The sequence below is a fragment of the Microcebus murinus genome, chromosome 5, assembly GCF_040939455.1.
Source record: "Microcebus murinus isolate Inina chromosome 5, M.murinus_Inina_mat1.0, whole genome shotgun sequence".
Lineage (NCBI taxonomy): Eukaryota > Metazoa > Chordata > Mammalia > Primates > Cheirogaleidae > Microcebus > Microcebus murinus.
Genome location: NC_134108.1, coordinates 50,146,546 through 50,167,777, shown reverse-complemented (window position 1 = coordinate 50,167,777; position 21,232 = coordinate 50,146,546). Strand labels below are relative to the sequence as shown.

General features: G+C 36.7%; 1 protein-coding gene across 1 annotated transcript in view; it reads right to left on the bottom strand.

Annotated features, from left to right (window-relative positions):
- Nucleotides 1-266: 266 nt before the first annotated feature.
- Nucleotides 267-21,232, bottom strand: part of SNX3 (sorting nexin 3) — a 42,388-nt gene continuing 21,422 nt past the window's right edge. Inside the window, exons 2-4 of the mRNA XM_012753120.3 lie at nucleotides 11,961-12,056; nucleotides 3,499-3,623; nucleotides 267-1,006 (exon numbers count right to left, since the gene is read on the bottom strand). Of these exons, the coding sequence (XP_012608574.1) occupies nucleotides 901-1,006; nucleotides 3,499-3,623; nucleotides 11,961-12,056 (327 nt within the window). The 3' untranslated portion in view covers nucleotides 267-900. The remainder of the gene's footprint in view (nucleotides 1,007-3,498; nucleotides 3,624-11,960; nucleotides 12,057-21,232) is intronic.

The following is a 21,232-nucleotide window of genomic DNA, read 5'->3' as shown; positions in this document are numbered from 1 at the left end:
TTTTTCAAATATACAAAGTGCTTCAAAACGATTCAATGAGCCCTAAGGAATGCTTTTTTTGTTTTTTTTTTTTGAGCACATCACTTTTTTTGTTGTTTAAAAAGAAAATACCCCATTCAAAGGGTGGAAGTATATTTGATATCACCACTGTTTAGAAAGGACTGGAGTTACAGGAATGAGAAGTATATAATTAGTAAATAATCCTCGCAAGTGAGTTACGCAGTCAAGCCATAGGGAGAAAGAAAAGCAGGAGGCAACACAATCAGTGCATATCAGAAATGCATTTTATTTTTTATTTGAAAACAACTTAAATTTTTAGACAAATGATTTTAGTATATAAATTTGATTTTGTCCTTTACAGAATATAAAGATTTCTCTCATTAATCTTCCACGTGAAGGGTTACAAGCCTGAAGGAAGATCCCTTCTGCACACAAGTGTGTATCTTACATGTGTGGTATTGGAAACCAGTGGTGTAGTGCTCCTACACATAAATTAGGTTGAGTAACATCACATATTAAAAGGGGGAAAGAGAAATATCCTATTTAATCAGATTCAAGAAGCAAACATGACACAAAAACTGTGCAAATAAGACCAAGTCAGTAATTTTAGTTAGGACATTGCAGATTACATTGGAATAAGAAGTTTGTGAGGCCATAGTGTAACACCACATTAAAACAGCAAGGAAGAGCTATTTATGTAGAAAGGCTGGAAGGACAGATTTTCACTAAAGCAAATTAACTTCTTGTCAACTGCCAAAACAAAACAAAACTGAGCATGAGTGTTAGTATACTGAAGGCATGTTATACCAGTTTCTGTGCAGCATGCTACAAGTTAGTTAAAACTTCTTCACTGGTGCATATGAATCATAATAGTCACATTTTGCCTCTTCTTGCCAAGTTTCAGGCATGTCTTATTTTAGATGGAGTATAGCTTTTATCTATTATTTCATCCTGTAAAAACATGTGAAGACAACGTTCATTCTGTGCCAGAGGATGACCAGCGACCCTAAGAACAAAAAATACAAATTTATTCCAATATTTCATAAAAGTGGTGGTGATCAAAACACACATATTTTAAGGTTAGGAAGCATGTATAATTTACTAATAATTAGTACTATAATGGGCTGCCCATAAGGCTATGCTGTCAATTAATGGTATATTTTCTTCCTATGGCTCACAAGAGAAATTTAGAACTCATTCATTCATTTATTTTGAGACAGAGTCTTGCTTTGTTGCCCAGGCTAGAGTGAGTGCCATGGTGTCAGCCTAGTTCACAGCAACCTCAAACTCCTGGGCTCAAGCAATCCTGCTGTCTCAGCCTCCCAAGTAGCTGGGATTACAGGCATGTGCCACCATGCCTGGCTAATTTTTTCTATATATATATTAGTTGGCCAATTAATTTCTTTCTATTTATAGTAGAGATGGGGTCTCTCTCTTGCTCAGGCTGGTTTCGAATTCCTGACCTCGAGCAATCGGCCCACTTCAACCTCCCAGAGTGCTAGGATTACAGGCGTGAGCCACTGCGCCCGGCCTAGAACACATTTAATCCCAGACTAACTTTGCACTGTTTTGGGCACATACACACAATTAGCTTCTTTTCGTATTGGTTTATTCATAAGATCAATATATCTTATGAATATATTTATTCATAAGTTGGTATATTCATAAGAATATATGAATATTGGTATATTCATAAGAAACTTAAATGAATTTTAATGTTTTTTGTTGTTGTTGTTATTGTTTTGTTTTTTGAGACAGAGTCTTGCTCATACTATGTTGCTTGGGCTAGAATGCCATGATATCAGCCTAGCTCACAGCAACCTCAAACTCCTGGGCTCAAGCAACCCTTCTGCCTCAGCCTCCCGAGTAGCTGGGACTGCAGGCATGCACCGTCACGTCTGGCTAATTTTTTCTATGTATTTTTAGTTGTGCAGCTAATTTCTTTCTATTTTTAGTAGAGACGGGGCTTTCACTCTTGCTCAAACTGGTCTTGAACTCCTGACCTTGAGCGATCTTCCCACCTCGGCCTCCCTCAGCCTCCCAGAATGCTAGGATTACAGGTGTGAGCCACCACGCTCAGCCTGAATTTTAACGTTAATAGCGAAGCATGTCAATGGATTCTAAGAATCCATTTTAAAGAGAACATGATACAGGATTGGAGTTAGAAATACACTGAAGTTCAATAAAAGCCCCTCAAATCAAAAAACAGGTATAAATGTCCAGGTGGGTTTTTGTTTGGGCTTTTTTTGTTTTTACTTGCTTTTAAAGCTTTCTACTACAGGCTAACCACAAACACTAGACTGGGCAACCAGACTTCTATTTCAGAATTTTAAAACACCTAACATAGTACTGCCTTCTCCAAAAAGAAAATATGTCCACAGAAAGACAAATGAAGTTTGTGTGCTACAGTAGATAATTAAGTGTTAAAGGTTTTGTATAATCCTATCTCTTCTGTTTATTACTCACAGATTCAAATCACTAGATAAAATGTAAAATATAAGTTTACACAAGCATATCCTCTGGGATTTGATTTTACTTGGCCAAACTTAAGGCCAATACAAAATTCCAGTGAGCCCTTTCTTGGCATAATTTCAAATGGGAATAAAATTAAAACCTAAAAAATTAGTCTGAGCTTAGCAAGAGTTTCTAAAGTAAAAGAGAAACAATCCTAAGCTCACATTTTCAAAAGAATATATTTTGCCATGAAAATTAAAAATGTTAAAAATGCCTTTATAGGCCGGGCGCTGTGGCTCACGCCTGTAATCCTAGCTCTTGGGAGGCCGAGGCGGGCGGATTGCTCAAGGTCAGGAGTTCAAAACCAGCCTGAGCAAGAGCGAGACCCCGTCTCTACTATAAATAGAAAGAAATCAATTGGCCAACTGATATATATATATAAAAAAAATTAGCCGGGCATGGTGGCGCATGCCTGTAGTCCCAGCTACTCGGGAGGCTGAGGCAGAAGGATCGCTCGAGCCCAGGAGTTTGAGGTTGCTGTGAGCTAGGCTGACGCCACGGCACTCACTCTAGCCTGGACAACAAAGCGAGACTCTGTCTCAAAAAAAAAAAAAAAAAAAAAAAAAAAAAAAAAAAAAATGCCTTTACAAAACACAGGATGATAATACCTGCATCTGCAATCATCTTGTTTGATTTTATTGTTCATACTAGAACATACCTTAAATCGGAAAGAATATAAGTAAAACTGTATTTTTTAAATGCTGTAATTTTAAATGTAATTTACATAAATTAACCAAGAAAAACAAACACAAAACTTAGGTCAACACAAAGATACTCATTTCAATCACTCAAGTATGTTAATATTTGTCCTATGATATTCAGCTTGTCAGATATTTTTACTTTATTTAAATGATATAAAAAGTTAGGTAATGGCCAAAAAGAAAGGTAACATTATAGTTTTGTTCAACATCTAAATTATTAGTCACCTAAAGTACTCTCAAGACATTGTTAACTTGCATACTTTGAGGAATAGAAAGCACTTACTTGTTTATAAATTGCTCCAGCCCTTGCTTCCTTTCCTCAATAAAATTGTCATCAAATATTCCATCATCTCCTCTAAAAGGAAGTTGACGCAAAAATGCTTTTCCAGGGAGTGGGGGAACTACAACCTAAAACAACATGGGAAAAGAAGTTTTTGATCAGGTTTACTAGGCTGTGAAAATTTATAGAGTGCAACATGAAGACACAGTACATTCTCACTATGGGAGCCATCCCGCTCTCAAACTAGTTTAAATATAAAAGAGTAAGAAAATTATATAGAAAAAGATTTAATGTTTTGGAGGCAAGATATATTCAAATGCAGAATAGCCTATCAGACCAAAGCTCCTTAGAGAGCCCAAAGCTTATATCACTTTTCTTGGACTTATCTAAGCACTATTATATACAAAGAGAACATTCAGAATACTGAAATAAAGGTTACCAAGCCCCTCAGATACTTTTGATGTCACTCAGGGAAGACAATGCCTGAGTTTTATTGCAACAGAAACTGCAGAGATCAATGTTCTCTTTGTAACACGGATAGATAAGAATTCTGTGGTTTCTACAGCCTCTTACCATCTGCATATATAGTCTTTCCTACTTGTGTTAGGGGTGATGACAGACTAATCGACTATACTTGTCACCACTCTTCATTTCCTACAGTAAGAAACAAGTCAACTTTCCCCCAAATACCCAAAGATAGTAGGTCTTGCCATCTTTTCCCAAAAACCTGCCATTTCTTCCTCCCCACACTAAGAACATCTCAAATTTTCCTCTTCAAAGCCTAACCAAGGGTCAAACTCATGCTGAGTTCTCCCTTCTGGGAATTACCTGGAGCTTGAATAATTGCTTCAATTAAATAGCACCTAATTTATTTCACAGGTTAGTTTCTCAATCTTAGCACTATTGACATTTTGAACCAGATAATTCTTTGTACTGGGGGGCTTTTTTGTGTATTCTTTTGTTTAGCAGAATCCCAGGCCTCTACCCACTAGACACTAGTAGCATCCCCAGTTGAGACAATAAAAAATGTCCCCAGATACTGTCAAATGTCTCCTGGGAGAAAAAACCATCTCTGGTGAAGAACCACAAATCTATCCTATTAATGCCTTCAAATCAAGAACCCTGTCTTAGGTTTCTTATGGTTATTTTAAGAAAAGCTGGACATATAACAGAAGCTGAAGTATCTATTAGATAACCGACCACTTACCTGAACCTCCATCTAATTCCAAAATAGAGAAATGTATAAGCAAACAATCAGAACAGGAGAAATATAAATAGTAAACTGATACATATACACATACATATGTATTCCTTTTGATCAGTAATGCAAATAATACACATTCTAAAAAAGTTAAAACTTTAAATCCTTGATGTAGAGTTTCTACACGTAGGAGTTTATCCTAAAACAAAATTCAACAGGGTAAAAAAAGGAAAGACCAATTCAACTTCATATAGATAAACAAAAAACCAAAATAACAACAAAAATTAAACATAAAACACAATGTCCAACATAAACTCTATAATCCTTTCCTAGGTTTACTCTCTCCAGATGACCAATGCTTAAGATATCTAAGGATTTATCTCCATAAGTTTGCTCCAGTATTCTTGAATCTCTGCCCTATATGAGGATCTGTCTAGTTGAGGGTTAAAATCTGTAGGGACTTTAACTGAGAAAGATATCCTGACCACTGAGTTCTGGTAGAATGGCTATCTGGTGGGCAGGGAAAAACATCCATATCTATAGTTATTATTGACAAAAAAGAATCTAGAACCAGTGTAGTAAATAAATGACCACCATTAATTAAGGGTAGAATTTAGCATGAAATTTAAGAAAATAATTACCATGCATTATCATATGTAGAGATAAAATCTTCCTAACATAATATTCAAAGTAGGGCCGTGTGCAGGGCTTACACCTGTAATCCTAGCACTCTAGGCTGAGGCAGGTGGATCCCTTGAGGTCAGGAGTTAGAGACCAGCCTGAGCTAGAGCGAGACTCCGTCTCTAGTAAAAACAGAAAAAATTAGCTGGGTGTGTTGGTTCGAGCCTGTATTCCCAGCTACTAGGGAGGTGGAGGTAGGAAGATTGCTTGAGCCCAAGAGTTTGAGGTTGCTGTGAGCTAGGCTGACACCATGACACTTTAGCTCAGTTAATAGAGCATGACTCTGTCTCAAAAAAAAAAAGAAAAAAATCAAAGTAGTCATTCAAATGGATGGTGAGGTTGTAGGCTTAATGATCTACAAAAATCATGAATGCTTTATCCAGCTAAGATTTCAAAGGTCCACTTCCACATCATATTATTTTTGCTTAAACAGTCTGAAAAGATCTAAATAGAATTCTAATGCCAATTTAAAAGTCATGAATCCAAAGAAATGTGTGTGATATGGGGTGAGAAGTAACTAGGAAGATGCCTGGCAAGCATAATATATTGAAAGCCAAAGCATACTAGAATAAAAGCTAAAAAGATCTAACCAAAACAACCAGTGAACACAATAAATGTCACTGAGTTTCTAGCTTAGTTTAAAAGACCTTAGTTAAAAGTATTTATAACAAAATAACTTGATTACATTGTTCTTAGCAATATTGTAATGTGAGTCAACCTTTCACATAGGTTGAACTCCCCAAGATATGTAACTGGTCTAATGTTAAATGCTAAGTGCTGTACTTTTAAAAAACATCAAGAAAGTGAAGCTGGGTGTAGTGGCTCACGCCTATAATCCTAGCACTCTGGGAGGATGAGGCGGGTGGATTGTTCGAGCTCAGGAGTTTGGGACCAGCCTGAGCAAGAGCGAGACCCTGTCTCTACTAAAAATAGAAAGAAATTATATGGACAACTAAAAATATATAGGAAAAATTAGCCGGGTATGGTGGCGTATGCCTGTAGTCCTAGCTACTTGGGAGGCTGAGGCAGTAGGATTGCTTGAGCCCAGGAGTTTTGAGGTAACTGTGAGTAAGGCTGATGCCATAGCACTCTAGCATAGGCAACAGAGTGAGACTCTGTCTCAAAAACAAATAAACAAAAGAAAGTGAAAAACAAACCATAGAAGGGGAAATTTTTGCAAATCATATATGATAAAGAATCTGTAAGAGATTTCGGTATGTTCTAGATACAACCCTATAATAACAAAGACAATCCAATTAGATAGAGGATCTGAATAAACATTTCTCCATGGATATATAAATGGTCAGTAAGTACATGAAAAGATGACAAATATTCTTAGCCATCACAGACATGAAAAACCAAACCACAATGCAGTACCACTCACAAACACTAGGGTAACTATGATAAAGACAGGTTAGCAAGGGCTGGTGAGGATGTGGAGAAAACTGCAACCCTCATACATTGCTGGTAGAAATGTAAAATGGTACAGCTGCTTTGGAAAACAGCTGGCAGTTTGGCAGTTTTTCAAAAGGTTAAAAAAGAGTTATCATATGACCTAGCAAGACACTAGTAGGTATATACCCAAGAGAAATGAAACCTTATGTCCAGACAAAAATCTGTGCACCAATGTTAACAGCAGCATTATTCATAATAGCCAAAAAGTAGGAACACAATCTAAATGTCCACCAAATGATGAATGGATAAAATGGCATATATGTATACAACAGAATATTTAGCAAGAAAGAGAAATGAAGTACTGATGCATGTTACAACAGGATGAACCTTGAAAACAAGCTAAGTGAAAGAAGCCAGACACAACAGATCACATATTATGTATGTACTTCCATTTATATGGTATGTCCAAAATAGGTAGATCCACAGAGAAAGCAGATTAGTGAGGAGAAGTTGGAGAGAAATTGGTAATGAATACTAATGAGTACAGGGGTTTCTTTTATTTGGTGACAAGAATGTTCTAAAATTGATTATAGTGATGGTTGCCCAACTCTGTAAATATACTAAACTAACTGAATTGTATACTTTAAAAGGGTGAATTATATCTTAATAAAGCTGTTAGTAGAGAATAAAAAGGTATACATTCACCAATGTTTATTAAATATTCCAGATTGCATGTGCTATATTAAGCAAAGCCCAAAGCTTATTGAGACACTTCTCTAGAGTCATAAAAAATGTTGTCATTATCCAAAACTTTCCTAACTTGTTTTGTACATTGAAATGTTCTAACCATTTGTAATTTGTATATTGTGGGTTGTAAGTCTTTTTAAGCCAGTCAAATTTAGCAGTGGGGGGTTGTATACCAACTTTGGAGACACTGATGTTAGTAAGTTCTGATAACCCACTATAAGCTATAAGTCTTTATTTCCAAACGGATGGTCTAATGTTTCAACCCCATTTGCCGAGTTCCTTTCCCCACTGAGTGACACTGTTATTTTTGTTATGAACTAATGCCCTACAAATACATGAGCCAGCATTTAACCTCTATTACATTCCACTAATCCCTTTGCTCAACCCTAAAGCAACACAGCCACACGCTGCATAATCACGTTTCAGTCAACAACAGACTGAATGCATATACGATGGTGGTCCTACAAAATTATAAAGCTGAAAAATTCCTACTGCCTACTTACGTCTTGATGATCCTGACCCTGTGCGGACCTAGGCTAATGTGTAAGTGTGTCTTGGTTTTAAACAAAAACGTTTAAAAAGAAAAAAAAATTAAAATAGAAAAAAGCTTATAGAAAGGAAATATTTTTGTACAGCTGTTTCACATTGTGTTTTAAGCTAACTGTTATTACAAAACAGTCAAAGTTATTTTACAAGTTTATATGCACTGGTGTGGTAGCCTACACCTGTAATCCTAGCACTTTGGGAGGCTGAAGTGGGAAGATTGCTTCAGGCCAGGAGTTCAAGACCAGCCTGAAAAAGAGTAAAATCCTGTTTCTACTAAAAATAGAAAAATTAGCCAGGTGTCATGGCATGCATCTATAGTCCCAGTTACTTAGGAGGCTGAGGTAGGAGGATCCTTTGAGCCCAGGAGTTGGAGGCTGCAGTGAGCTACCATATTGCCACTGCACTCTAGACAGGGCAACAGAGTAAAACACTGTTTCAAAAAAAAAAAAGTTTATAAAGTAAAAAAATTACAATAACCTAATAATTTATTATTGAAGAAAAAACTTTATAAACTTAGTGTAGCCTAAATGTACATCGTTTATAAGGTCTACGGTAGTGTACAGTAATGTCCTAGGCTTTCACATTTATTCACCACTCGATTACTTCACCCACAGCAACTTCCAGTACTACAAGCGCCATTCAAGGTACATACCCTATACAAATGTACTATTTTTATCTCTTTATTTTTACTGTACCTATTCTATGTTTAGATATATAAACATTTCCCATTGTGTTACAATTCACTATTGCATTCAGTACAATAACATGATGTATAGGTTTGTAACCCAGGAGTAATAGGCTATGCTATATAGCTTAGGTGTGTGGTAGCCTATATCATCTAGGTTTGTGTAAGTACATTCTACGATTCTTCACTATGAAATCACCTAAGGATACTTTTTCTAGAACATATCCCTATCATTAAACAACACATGACTATACTACATTTTTTTCTTAACCTTTTATGTTTTCTTTTAGGTCTTTTTGCATTGGCTAGAGCCACCAATATTATGTTGAACAGTAGTGGTGATACCAGGCCTCTCTGCCTTATTTCTGATCTCGTAGGGAATGTATCTAAAGTTTTTCCTTTGAGTAAGGTGCTTTATGGGCCTTGGAAATAAAGACTCCTAGTTGTTCACTATAATCCAATCATACCTTCTTTCATGGTGTCTTAGTTCAGTTTCCCTAGAAAACAGAACTGAAGCAGAAGTTTACATGCTAACACTCTATTGGAAAGAGAAGCAATCCCAAAGAAGCAAAAGCCAAGGGAGTGAAGCAGGAAAGGGGGAAAGCAAATACAAAGAATGGATTACTGGGTTGGCCAACAACTTCACAATGGCGGTAGCTGGAACTCCAGAAAGGCTATTTAAAATGACTGAGTCTTAAAACAGTCTGGTAGGTTAAAAAGGGAGCATTGTTTCTGCTGGTTTCTTCCCATGTCCTATCTCTCAGTGGTAGAGGTCAGCCCCAGGAGGCCTTAACCCCACATGCTTGGATTCAGCACTCAGCCCCTCAAGAGCTTCTAGGAAACTTAGAGCTTCTGTAGGCCCAATCTGGCCAGTGCACATGTCAGGGGTCCTTGGACAATGAGAGGGCTGCTACCAATCACGCACTGAAGAAATACCAGATGATGATTCAGCATGACTCACCCAGGTTTTCTCTCCCTAATCATGGTCTTATGGTAGCAGTCCAAAACCTTTTTTGTACTAGGGACTGTTTTCATGGAAGACAACTTTTTCATGGATGTAAGGAGGATAGTTTCAGGATGATTCAAGCACATTACATTTATTGGACACTTTATTTCTATTTTTATTACATTGTAATACACAATAATTATATAACTCACTACAGGTTAGGGACCCCTGCTATGGCCCCTGGAATGGCATGAGCTACTACAAACAAGGGTGTACCATGTTTTTAATTATTATAGCCTTAAGATATGCTCTGATGTCTGGCAAAACAAACATCTGCTCACTACATATTGAAAATAATTTTTGGGTATTCTGGAGCTTTCTGATTCTAAAGCTCTTATATAAATCTTTAAGTTTATAAAGACCCCTACTGAGATTTCTTTTAAAATTTTATGATTTTATAAATAAGTAATGAGATATTGCCCTATTCCTTCCAGATTTCTGCTAAGACATCACCTATGAGTGAGCCTTGTGCCCTATATGAGATTATCTCTCCTGGCACTTCCTATATTTCCATTGTTTTTTTTTTTTTTTTTGAGACAGAGTCTCGCTTTGTTGCCTAGGCTAGAGTGAGTGCCATGGCGTCAGCCTAGGTCACAGCAACCTCAAACTCCTGGGCTCAAGCAATCCTTCTGCCTCAGCCTCCCGAGTAGCTGGGACTACAGGCATGCGCCACCATGCCCGGCTAATTTTTTTTATATATATTAGTTGGCCAATTAATTTCTTTCTATTTATAGCAGAGACGGGGTCTCGCTCTTGCTCAGGCTGGTTTCGAACTCCTGACCTCAAGCAATCCACCCGCCTCCGCCTCCCAGAGAGCTAGGATTACAGGCGTGAGCCACCGCCCGGCTTTCCATTGTTTTTTTGTGTTTTTTTTTTTTATTTTTTATTTTTTATTTCGGCATATTATGGGGGTACAGATTTTTTCCATTGTTTTTTTAAAAGAGCTTATTATCATCTGATGTACTATATATTTTACATTTTTCCCTGCCTTCTCTTCACAACTACCTGGATTCACCTAAGAGAACATAAGCATAAAAAGGGGGACCTTAATTTGTTCACAGCTCTATAAAGATTGAACTCTCAAATGTTTGTAGAATAAATGAATCTTCAAAAGCAAATATTCCAAACCAGGGATGTGGTATTTCTCTCTTTATTAAGGTCTTTTGGCTTTCAGTGAAGTTTCAGAGTTTTCTTTACATGGATTTTATATTTCTAGTTTCACTCATAAGTATTTTATGTTTTGATATTCTTTTAAGATTTTTTCCTTTACACTTTTGATGGAAAGTTATGATTTGTGCATGTTGGTCTCATATTCAGCCACATGTACCTGATTATGGATTTTTCCTTCCATTTCTAGCTTAGACTTAAGAAATGAGCACAACCTATCCTTAACTTTGTTCAGGACTCCTACCATATCCCACTTCTTTCTACTACTTTCTGGTCACAAAATAACTTTCCATCATTCTGAGCATGCCATGCTCTTCCATGACTCCATGCCTCTGATGTCATCCTGAAGTATGGCTGAAATGAGGGACATTAGAGTGAGATGTTGCTCTAATTTATTCTGAAGCCAAAGCCAAATTTTTTTCTAAGAAAAGACAATTGTTAGCAAGGCACATAACACAAATTGCAGGTAGCAACCCATTAATGGATCTTGACTACTATTTAAAAAGCTAGTCTGAAAACTATCAGCATGTATCACACAAAGTAAGTAATTATTGTTTTTTTTTTTTTTTCTTCCAGATTCCCACATTGCTTAAAGTAATTATTGTTTTATGAAACTTATATGTACATATGTGTTATGATAAAAAAAATTTATTTTGAGTCAGTAAAACCAAATTAGAAATACACTGACATGAGATGTATTGAGGAAGAGAAACTTGGCAAGGGGTGTGGAGAAGAGAAGATGAAATAGGAACATGAGGGAAAGGAAGGAAGTAATAGCAAGAAGGTTCTAAGAAGTAAGTGTTATTCAAAAGTGAGTCAGCAAAGGCCTCAATTGGGCCATTAAAGAAGGTTAAGATGAAGAGTTCTATGGAAGAATTATAGGCTCTTCTCCCATGGAATAAGATGAAATTCAACTATTTGGAAAAAAAGAAATTGTATTTTCTTTTACCTATTTTATTCAATATAATTTTCCTGAGAGGTCTTAAACATCAAAATTTGGAATGTTTTGTTTTAAAGTTGTATTACATAATTCTTACCTTGCTTTCCCTTTCTAATTCACTTCTCAGCCATTCGAAGTCACTGTATCTTCTTCTCACAGTAGATTCCTTCAGCTTGAAAATAGGAAGATTTGTCTGAAACAAAAAAAGTTAATCCAAAATTGAAGCACGTTAAGAAAACTTCAAAAAAAACTGTGTTTTGTGTAAATCTAGGTTTGTCAAATTGGTAACATAACAAGTCTGGTTACTTTAACATAAGAAATCATGAAGTTATTAACATTTTACCTATATAGTACAAAATAAAACCTTGCTACTTGTTAAAATGTGTTATTTACACTAGAATATAACCTTTTTTTTTTTTTCCTTGAGACAGAGTCTCACTTTGTTGCCCAGGCTAGAGTGGGTGCCGTGGCATCAGGCTAGCTCACAGCAACCTCAAACTCCTGGGCTCAAGCAATTCTTCTGCTTCAGCCTCCCAAGTAGCTGGGACTACAGGTATGCACCACCATGCCTGGTTAATTTTTTCTCTATATATTTTTTAGTTGGCCAATTAATTTCTTTCTATTTTTAGTAGAGACGGGGTCTCACTCTTGGCCAGGCTGCTTTCAAACTCCTGACCTTGAGCGATCCACCTGCTTCGGCCTTCCAGAGTGCTAGGATTACAGGCATGAGCCACCGTGCCTGGCCTAGAATACAACTTTGAAAATGTACCTTTATGTGTGTGTTTTTGGGTGTCATTCTGCCTGAGGTTATTTACCTAAATATATTTTCCCCATTATTTTAGTGAACTATAAAAACGTCAAGTGGGCTGGGGTGAGAAAAGGCTGGCTCTCACTGCCATCCAGCTTAGCCAGTATCTTGGCAAGCAATCCTCATAAGGGAAACAGACCATACCTACTTTTAAGTGAAACACAAAATATGTTGTTGTTAAGACTAGATTAGATCTTGCATAGTGAAAGAAATGAATAAAGCATTCTTAATAGTCTTCTAAAAAAAAAAAATACCAAAAAGAACAGGGAAAGTGTTACAATGTCTGTACTTTCACCACTAGTAGAAAATTAAGAGTCCTACTCAGTAGACCAGGCTCATAAATCCAGAGCTTTACAGGCAGAAGGCAAGTTTAAGAACTGAAAATATAAAGCCCAGTACTTTGCAGTCACATCAGATTGTAAGAAAATTTTTGGAAGCTATAAGATTGCAAAGGCTACTTGTTGCCATTGCTGTTAACTTCTAAACTTAAAATGACTAGAAAGATTTCTATTAAATATCATCTACTGTATCCCTTTTAAAGAAAAATTATGTTACCAAGTCCAATAAAAAATGATTGGTGACTGGCCAGGCATGGTGGTTCATGCCTGTAATCCCAGCACTTTCATGAGCCCGAGGAGGATCACTTGAGGCCAGGAGTTTGAGACTAGTCTGGGCAAAACAGCAAGACTCTATCTCTAAAAAAAACTCATTAAAAAAATTAGCCAGATGTGGTTAGCATGTGTCTATAGTCCCAGTTACATGGGAGGCTGAGGCATGAAGATGGCTTGGTGCCCAAGAGTATGCGGTTACAAAATGAGCTGTGATTGGGCTACTGCACTCCAGTCTGGGCAAGAGTGAGACTCCCTCTCCAACACAACAAACAAAACAAAACAAAAGGTTAAGGACTAGCATTTACCGTCAAGAATAGATTTTAAAATGTGAGTAATATTACAAAGTCTGTAAGAGACAGAAATAATCTAACACAATTAATGCCATATCCCACCAAAAATGCTATTAATACTATATATTCTTTTAGATTGTATTCTGTCTTTAATTCAGTCTTTGTACTTGTAGACTGCAAACTGTTTTACTGCTGGGGGGAAAAAAGTTAAGTGCCACCTGAAGGAAAGACTGGCTTCCTACTTTGTACACAGGGACATTATCATCTTGAAAATTCACTGGTAAGAAAATTCCACTCATTTGTTTAGCTTAATGCCACTGGTAAATAGTTGTCATTCAGCAAAAGAAAAGCTTTTTATTCAGGACCTTAAATCCATTTTGTAGTGGTCAATTTTTTCCAAAGTGTATTAACTTCTCTCTGTTGTATACCTTATAGCTTAGAATCTTCTACCGATGCTACTGGGCATAACAGTGTATAGGTTTCAAGCATGAAACCAAATCTCACATGAGGTTTAAAAGCACTTGAATTTTCTTTCCCAGGTAACCACATTTGTTCATTGTATTAATGACTAAGAGCAAAATTGCACCTAACAAGACTCTTATTATACTAAAAGTCAAGCTTATATTTAAAGATGCTGGCTTGTTGTACAGAGAGGGTATTCTCATTCCCCACAGGGAATAAAATTAGGTCCCCTGGAGAGTAGGATGATAATTCCCAGAAAGAAAGCAATGGATTATTTCTCTCTAATTTCATCCATTGGCTTTTTAACCAAGCTCACCCTTCCGCATTAAAATATTAAGTCTTTGTAAGTGTCTAAAGATAGAAAGGCCTTTACAGAGTTGAGTGTTTTCTGCAGGTGAGATTTTACATTTTGAATTCCCTCCTCTCAAATTACTCTACAAAAGGGATTAACTGCTCTCTTTATTCAATATGTTAAGATCAAGCTTGTGAAAAGAGTTCCCTAAGAATTTTCATACTTCTGGGTACGGAAGTCTATAAAGTTAATCTCTGAAACAACATATCAAGCTTACAGGTACAATGTTGAGGGAAGAGTGCCAATTCATCTCATTTTACCTTCCATTTTCCCTTTTGAACTTTTGACACAATCATGATTATATCTGATTCACTCTAATAGAAAGAGGGTTGGGAAGGGGGAAAGTCCCTTCCCTTCTATAATTAGCTAACAGTTGGACAGATTATTTATTTTAAAAAGGATCATGGTAAGTTTAAGAAAATTCTTTTATTTAGTTTTCTTAGCTGGCTATGATTTCTCTTTTTATATGAGGACTGCTTCAGAGTTTTGGTTTTGATAAAGTCACATTAAGAAATTCACTGCAGACTTGAACTCCTGGGCTCAAACAATTCTCCCACCTCAGACTCTGGAGTAGCTGGGACTATAGGTGCACACCACTGCCTGGCTAATTTTTTTGTTTTGTAGAAATGGTGGTCTCACTATGTTACCCAGGCTGGTCTCAAGAGATCCTCTCCCCTCTGCCTTGCAAAGTGCTAGGATTATAGGTGTAATCCTGGCTAAGAAATTCTTAGTATTATTTTCCCAACACATTTAGAGGCATATAGAAGTTTCCGTAGGGTAGTGGTTATCACGTTTGCCTCACATTTAGAGTCATAGGTTTGCCTGTAAAACGCCTTCCTGATCACTGCAAAGACTTCTAATTTAACTTACTTGAGAAAAATAAGTGGAAATGCTGAGTTTTTTTGGTTTAATCTACTGAACTATCACTGTAGACTATAAACTCTGTGATTTTTCACTTTCACTATTTAATTTTTATAAAATGAAGAGAGAATAAAAGTATTTTTTTCTCTACACCTTTGGGAGGACTCAACTATTATTTACTGAGCATCTATAAAAGGGCAAAGTGCTAGATAAGGTGGAGAATCATTATTCATAATGATGAATAAGATGTAGTCTTGGCCCTTAGGGAAGCTAATAATATACCAAGGAGGTTACAAAATAAGCATATAAAAAGTTGAGTTTATCAGGTTAAAAATACAACAAACCATAAACAAACTAATATTTACAAGATAAAACAGAATGATAATTTCATTAAAATGCCAGCCTGGGCAAGAGTGAGACCCTGTCTCTACTAAAAATAGAAGGAAATTAGCCGGACAACAAAAAATATATAGAAAAAATTAGCCAGGCATGGTGGCACATGCCTGTAGTCCCAGCTACTCAGGAGGCTGAGGCAGAAGGATTGCTTGAGCCCAGGAGTTTGAGGCTGCTGTGAGCTAAGCTGACACCAAGGCACTCTAGCCCAGGCAACAGAGCGAGACTCTGTCTCAAATATAAAAAAATAACCACTGCACCTTAGCCTGGGCAACATAGTGAGACCCCATAAAACAAACAAAAAACCAGGCAGAACATGGAAAATCCAGTGAACAATGATGTTCAATTTCACTCACACAAGAAGTACTTGTTAAAATAGTAATAGCCCATTTATCAGATAGGCAGACATTAAACTGTAATAGCCAGTTATTGGTCAGGGTAGAGAGGCACACACTAATGTTTTATATATTAGAATAGTGGTTAAAAGTCCAGATTCTGTATAGGTTCAAATCCCAGCAATGAAACTCAGCTCTACAACTTGGGAAAGTTGATCTGTTTCTCAATTTGCAGTCTATAAAATAGGGATGATAGTGTTAAAGTATATTGGAATAGATGGTTGAGAAGTTAAAACTAACCCAGATGATTCGTTTTCAACTACTGTGGAAGTCATACAAAGGATAATTTTCTTAAAATAAATTAGATTTGTAATGCCAAAAGGCCATATTCTTGGAATCTGATCTCAGGCAGCTGTTGTAGTGATTAAATGAGGTAATACATGTAAATTTGCTTAAAATTGTACCCAGCACACAATAATTGCACGGCAAGTCTAAATTTTTTTCTTACATTATTTCTTCTATGTCTTTTTATTAAACTTTTAAATTTGGTAAAAAGGTCTAAAATAGTAAACTCTCCTATATCTTTAACCAATTTCTTGTTATACTTCCTTTGTAAAGTTATTTTTGCTGAACCAGCAAAATAAGTTTGAGAATAAGTTGAAGATATTATAAGTTGAAGACACGTTTATTCCTTAGTACTCCAATATACATTTCCTAAGGAGGACATTATTCTCTGATATAACCATAGAACAAGGACCAAACATAGGACATTTAACATGATGTACAGTTCATATTCAAATTTTACAGTATCCTTTATAACTTTTTAAAAACCAAATCAATCCAATCAAGACTCAAGCACTGCCTCTGTTTATCTCTTATGACACCTTGAATTTAGAACAGCCTGTCCTCTCTCACTCCACCTTTTTGTCATTCAAGACATTGACAATAAAGAGTTCAGGACAGGGCTCATTGCGGTGGCTCACGCCTGTAATCCTAGCACTAGGCTGACGCCATGGCACTCACTTAGCCTGGGCAACAAAATGAGACTCTGTCTCAAAAAAAAAGAGTTCAGGACAGCTATTTAAAGCTATTATTTTTTTCTGTCCTTTCACCCCAGCTTCTCAAGACACCCATCCCTCCTCAGAACCCTGCCCTCTGAGCTATATTCTACATTTGGGTTGTCTTGTTTCCTCAAGACCAGTTCCATATTATGGATTTTTTGAAGGAATGCTGATGTCTTATGAGGGCATCACATCAGAAGGCACGTGATGCCAGTCTGTCCCATTATTAGACCATTTGGTTAAGGTGAGGTCACCCAGATATCTCCAATATAGTTACTTTTTCCTCTTTATAATACCTTCTTCTTATTCTTTTCCTTTCATTTTCTTTTAAAGACAGGGTCTTGTTCTGTTGCCCAGGTTGGAATGCAGTGCCACAATCACAGCATCCTCAAACTCCTGGCTTAAAGCGATCCACTTGCCTTAGCCTCCTGAATACCTGGGACTACAGGCGCGAGATACTATGCTTGGGTAATTTTTTTTTTTTTTTGAGACAGAGTCTCTCTTTGTTGTCCAGGCTAGAGTGAGTGCCATGCTGGCATCAGCCTAGCTCACAGCAACCTCAAACTCCTGGGCTCAAGGCAATCCTACTGCCTCAGCCTCCCGAGTAGCTGGGACTACAGGCATGTGCCACCATGCCTGGCTAATTTTTTTTATATATATTAGTTGGCCAATTAATTTCTTTCTATTTATAGTAGAGACAGGGTCTCGCTCTTGCTCAGGCTGGTTTCAAACTCCTGCTCTCCAGAGCAATCCGCCCGCCTCGGCCTCCCAGAGTGCTAGGATTACAGGCGTGAGCCACCGTGCCCAGCCCCGCTTGGCTAATTTTTACATTTTTTTTGTAGACATGGGTTTTGCTATGTGCTTCAGGCTGGTCTTGAACTCCTGGCCTCAAGCGATCCTCCTGCCTCGGCCTCCCAAAGTGCTGGGATTACAGGTATAAGCCACAGCATCCAGGCTCTTTTCTTATTCTTAAAGCTGTCCTTAATAAAATTTAGAATTTGCCTGGCTAAATTCAAAACTTACAAAACTATCAGAGCACAGAATGAATTCTGCTTCTTGGAGAATTCACATTTCTAGGTGAAGCTATTTACTTGACTTTGGCCGTTATGAGAAAGAGTGGTTTATTGCAGGAAAGTCCCACTTCCTGCCAAATATAGTATGAATACGTAGATGTGTAAGTACATTAGTTCACAATTTGTTGATTCAATAAACAGAATACAAGGGTTTAAATTCTACTTGGCTAGAATGAAGCAATGGATATTTGCACTTGCCCTAGGAAAAATTCAGGGCCACTCTCAAGCATCTGTGTATCTTGCCTTTTAATTTGTAGGATGAGGATTTATTATGCTTAGCTCATGAAAAAGTGATGACTAATTACAAGATCCTAGGACATTCAGAAAACTACAAAAGAACAAAACTAAAAACCTGAAGAGAATTGTTCAATATATTATGTTGCTGTTTATTTGTTCTAATAATATATCAGAAACAAAACTCCAAAGAGATGACACGTTAAGAGATATCTATATGCCTGATACTTTTATATAAACTACTGTTTATATAAAAGAGAAACCAGTGGTTTTCCACAAACAATATTACTAGTCAAACAGGGAAAGATCACCAGGAATCCAAATAGACATCATATTCTCAAGAACAGATTTTTGAAACCACAGTATAGAGGTCTAAAACAAGTACTCCCTTCAAATCTAGGCACAGGAAACTGCCACATTTTTGGTCTCCAAAAGGTCTTATACATTTGCACAGACTGATCTATTAAAGTCAGCAGCTCACAGACACCCTATATGTTACCTGATCATCACTGATAGCCAAGCAGAAAACCAAGCCTCAAAATGTGATCACCTGAATATAGCTTAACAATAGATATTAAAAAAATGTTTACTAGGTGTTTCTAGTATTTCTTCAGATAGTGTCACGTGTACATTTGAAGAGAGACTGGCAACAACATCAAAAGTATACTCAATAGGCCATACTCTATTCAACCAATCCTAAGAGATGTAAATGGATGCCCCACTACAGTTCTCATTAAACAGTTGCATTTCTCCAAATATCTACATCTAGAGATAAAAGATAAACTGAGAAGTGCTTAAGCTATTACCTCACCCTTCAGTACTTTTGATACTTATTTTACCCAATCTGGAACAGCATGAATAACTGGAGATATGGTTTATAACCTAGATGAACTCATAATATGGCTGGGGAGAAGTCATTTAAATGAAGAATAAGCTTTTAGTCTGGAGAACCTTTGAAATGTAGATTGTTACTAAGCCAAAGTATTTAATTTCTTTCTTTCTTTTTTTAAAACATAAGGACATGGCCTTTCAGTGATACAATTCCCCATTATTTTATAGGAAGTCTCCTTCATGGTATAATTTCCAAAACAGTAGAGAAGAAATTATCTAGACTAGTTTAATGCATAAACCAAATAATTCCATATACTTGTCTGACTTTGTCCATACTCTTTACTTATGAATTAGCAACATAACTCATTTGTGAGCGCATGCAAGGTTTTCAATGAACAACCTTTAATGGAATTGTGCAGTGATGATTCTATTGTTAAAAAAATTCATTCATAACACTTCACGAACATTTACATAATCCTACAGGCTCATGCTGAAAGAACACTGTCTATTAATAGCCTAAGAACTTTTTTGGACAGTTTTCTAAGTACAAAACTATGTTCTATATCTTCTCAATTTGTCTAATCCTAAAATTCACACCTCTCAAATGACACCTCCTAGAAAATTTCATTCAATTCGTCTGGACTGCAAAATCTAAACATTAGTATGAACCAATACAATAAATGTCTTGATAAAACTCTAAGAATATATATCAATAAATAACTTAATAAACCTCTTAGAACAGTTTGGCCACCTATATTATAAAAGAACAAAGCTGAGCTGTTTCTTTGAAGCATGAAGTATTACCTAGAATATTATAAAAAAACATGAAAACAAATGTTTAATGAGTCTTAATTCCCTAAGACATGAGTGATACATATATTAATAAACTCCTTTCTCTTCTAGTCAGAGTGATTAGCTATAATAAGAGCAACTAGACAATGATATTAAACACTATACACATGCATGCTTTAAATTTGCAGATTGACAGCAATGCTATTACAATACTTTATTCCTTTCATAAAGCCCACAAAGAGTGATTATTGTTCTAATAGCTTGACAGTACTCAAATCACTAACATAAAAATTTTCTTTTTATTAGCAACAGAATATAAGTCTTTGTCTAAGAATCCTCACAATAAACTATGGCTAAGAGAACAGGTCCCAATAGGAGGTGCAACTTGCCAGCAAAGGTTTCAATATACAATTAGGTCAGCATAATTTAAAATATTTTCTAGCCAGCACACCCTCTTTAATTGTTATGTATAATCAGTGTTTGAGGTGGGGCTGGAGAGCAGGATATTCTGATACTTTCCCCCAAAAGTTAACATTCATTTCTGGGTACTTTGTCTAGCCTACTTTCTCCCTATACTTCTCACACCTTGCCCTCTCCTCTGAATTATTAATTTTTTTTTTTGAGACAGAGTCTCACTTTGTTGCCTGGGCTAGAGTGCTGTGGTGTCAGCCTAGCTCACGGCAACCTCAAACTCCTGCCTCAGCCTCCCAAGTAGCTAGGACTACAGGCACGCGCCACCATGCCTGGCTAATTTTTTGTATATATTTTTAGTTGTCCAGCTAATTTATTTCTATTTTTTGGAGAGATGCGGTCTTATTCTTACTCAGGCTGGTCTCGAACTCCTGACCTCAAGTAACTGTCATGCCTCGGCCTCTTAGAATGCTAGGATTACAGGCGTGAGCCACTGTGCCCAGCCTAAAGTCTGTTTTTTACATTCACCTAAGAAATTCAAAGTTATATTCACTAAGGCTATATAGTAAGAGACACTTGATCAAGTTAAAACATTGTTTTATCGCTTTTTATAGTGGAAGTTCCCTGACATGTTGCATTGTTGGGGGAAAAACACAAGCAAATACATGAGTATAAGATGTTTGGAAGTAGCAGGGAACAAATAAATTAGTCAAGCAGACTTAGGTCCGAGTTCTCCTCTGGACATCGTTAACAGTATGATCATATCAAGTTACTTTCCTTCTCTTGCATTTTATTATCTTTAAAATAGTAGCTCACAGGCCGGGCTGTGGTGTCTCACGCCTGTAATCCTAGCAC